Genomic DNA, 2,277 nt, shown 5'->3' with positions numbered 1-2,277 from the left:
ACATCAGGGCACTGAGATTTACCCCCATGACATCAGAGAATGGAGATTTGCCCCATGACATCAGGGCACTGAGATTTACCCCATGACATCAGGGCTCTGAGATTTACCCCATGACAACTGTCTTTATTCTTCAGTCACCAAGCTCTGAGTTGGCTAAGAAAGCACCCCAGAGCTAGGTACAGAGGTGACCACATTCCAGTCAGCAAGACAGGAGCAGGGGTGTGGATGCCACTTCTAGATTGTCTCTGAAACAAGACAGGGCCCTTGCTTTCCCGGACAGGTATACCTCACCTATGAACTGTGAAAGGGAATACTTCTGGGCCCCAGGTTAGACCCCAAGTCAGAAGTCATGAATGGAGAACAGCAAACTCGTCAGGCAGCCTGTATCTTTCTGCATCGCAAATGCATGCTTGTTAGGGTTTCAGAATAAGCACATTTTAAAATTATGTGAAGCATGGCCAAAGAGATTGCTCAGGGGTTAAGAGCTTGCAGTGCTCTTGCAGAGGACCCAAGTTCAGTTCCCAGTACCCATGTAGGAAAGTTCACAACTATCTGTACCTCCAGCTCCAAGAGTCTGATGCCTTCTTCTGGACTCCATGGGCATTGCACTCACATGTACAAACCCCCATATACATATACATGATCTAAAACAAACCTTGAGAACAAAGCAGCAAACTTACCTCCTGAGAGGCATGGGCAGCAAAAAAATCCTCCTCCTTTGGGGGAGGGGACACAGGTGGAGCTGCACAGCTGTCAAGCCACAGCTGGAAGGAAAATAAAACGGAGCTTAGCAGGGAGTTTACCTCAGCTCTCCCCTTCACTCCCCTCTGGAGCTTGCAGCTTACGCTGCCTAGTACCTCACACACACCACCAGGGTGTCCATACAGGGCCCTGAGCACACTGTAGAAAAAGCTGTTACTCCAAAGTCCACACCCTCTGGAGGTCAAGGACCCCAGTTTCTGAAACCCTTTTAGATATTAATGTAGGTTCTAAACCACAGTGACTAGGCCCAGTCCAAACCCAGAATTTCCATCCTCACTGAAGTTGCTTATAACTTGACATAACACCCCTGATGCTTTCAATCCATCTCCAGACACTAGCAAAGATGAGCTGTGGGAAAAACATGTTCCTGGCTGAAGCTGAGAAAGGCACACTGCCCTGTGCTTCAGTCCTCAGACTAACAAATGAGTGGCCTTCCTGTGCCCCCTCAGGGCATGCCTGCCTTCCTCACTGCCAGGCTTTTTATTCTAATGGTTTCCACGGTAAACACAGCCCTAAGGGCAGAGCAGTGTCTAGGGCTCCCAGGCTTCCAAAGGCTGTGATGTACCTTCAAGTAGACCCATCAGCCCTGAGCTAAGGCCCCTGTGTGGTCAATGCTCACATGTCACCAATATATATATCAAACAAAGCTGGCAATTAATTAATTAGTTAATTCTTTGGCAGCATGAAGTGGAAACCCAGTGTGGTTCACAGGCAGCAACATTCTGTCACAGAGCTTACGCCCATGAAATGAGGCTATCCTTCTATTTATGGTTGACTGATCTTCATTTTCAAGACCCCGACTGGCCTAGAACTCACTGTGAAGATCAAATAGATCTCATAATTGAGGTGATCCTCCTACCTCTTCCTTCCAAGTACTAGAATCCTAGGTTTGAGACACCCTGTTCGCTTATTTTTGTTTTTGAGATGGGGTCTCATAGCCCAGACTGGGCTTGAACTTGGATTCCTCCTGCTTCTGCCTTCTAAGTGCTGGAATCCCAAGTGTGAACCAGCGCTCCTAGCACTAAAATGACAAATCTTTAACTGGAAGCACACATTAAGCAGTTATGTATTGATTAGTTAATGGAAACTTGACCTGTGTGACCCACGGTCGGAAGGAACCTAAGGTCTCCAGCAGTGATCCTCAGTGTCCATGTGTATTGGGAGCTGGGCTGACCTGGAGAAGAAATGTGCTTCCTTGTCTAAGACCTGGATTACCTGGCAAAGCCAGTAGTAACAGCCTGGGGCCAGGGTCTTGGGGGAACTGTGACTTAAACCTGAGAACTCAACTCTTGCCCCTTAAAGGGCTGTGGTTATCAGGCCCAAGGCTGCTCTGTGCTCTGTCTGAGACACACTTGGTACCCTTGTGTTCCCTTGTACGACATTGCTTGATTAGCTTCCTGCTGACTTTGTCCCATTGGGCGGTAGCTTTCTGTTGATCCTTGCAAACTGTATATAAGACGCTGTACTTTTTTTTTTTTTTTTTTCAATGATATTTAGTGCCTTATGCTCTATCTT

The 2,277-nt window shown here is 47.4% G+C and overlaps 1 protein-coding gene across 2 annotated transcripts in view; it reads right to left on the bottom strand.

Moving 5' to 3' along the window:
- Positions 1–2,277, bottom strand: part of Arfgap3 (ADP ribosylation factor GTPase activating protein 3) — a 51,860-nt gene that overhangs the window by 34,203 nt on the left and 15,380 nt on the right. For both annotated transcript variants that reach the window (XM_013348896.2, XM_005354444.2), the window contains exon 5: positions 681–764. In XM_013348896.2, the coding sequence (XP_013204350.1) occupies positions 681–764 (84 nt within the window). The remainder of the gene's footprint in view (positions 1–680; positions 765–2,277) is intronic.

Source organism: Microtus ochrogaster, chromosome 15, assembly GCF_000317375.1.
Source record: "Microtus ochrogaster isolate Prairie Vole_2 chromosome 15, MicOch1.0, whole genome shotgun sequence".
NCBI lineage: Eukaryota > Metazoa > Chordata > Mammalia > Rodentia > Cricetidae > Microtus > Microtus ochrogaster.
Note: the sequence above shows the minus strand (reverse complement) of the source record. Positions and strands in the feature narration are given on the sequence as shown.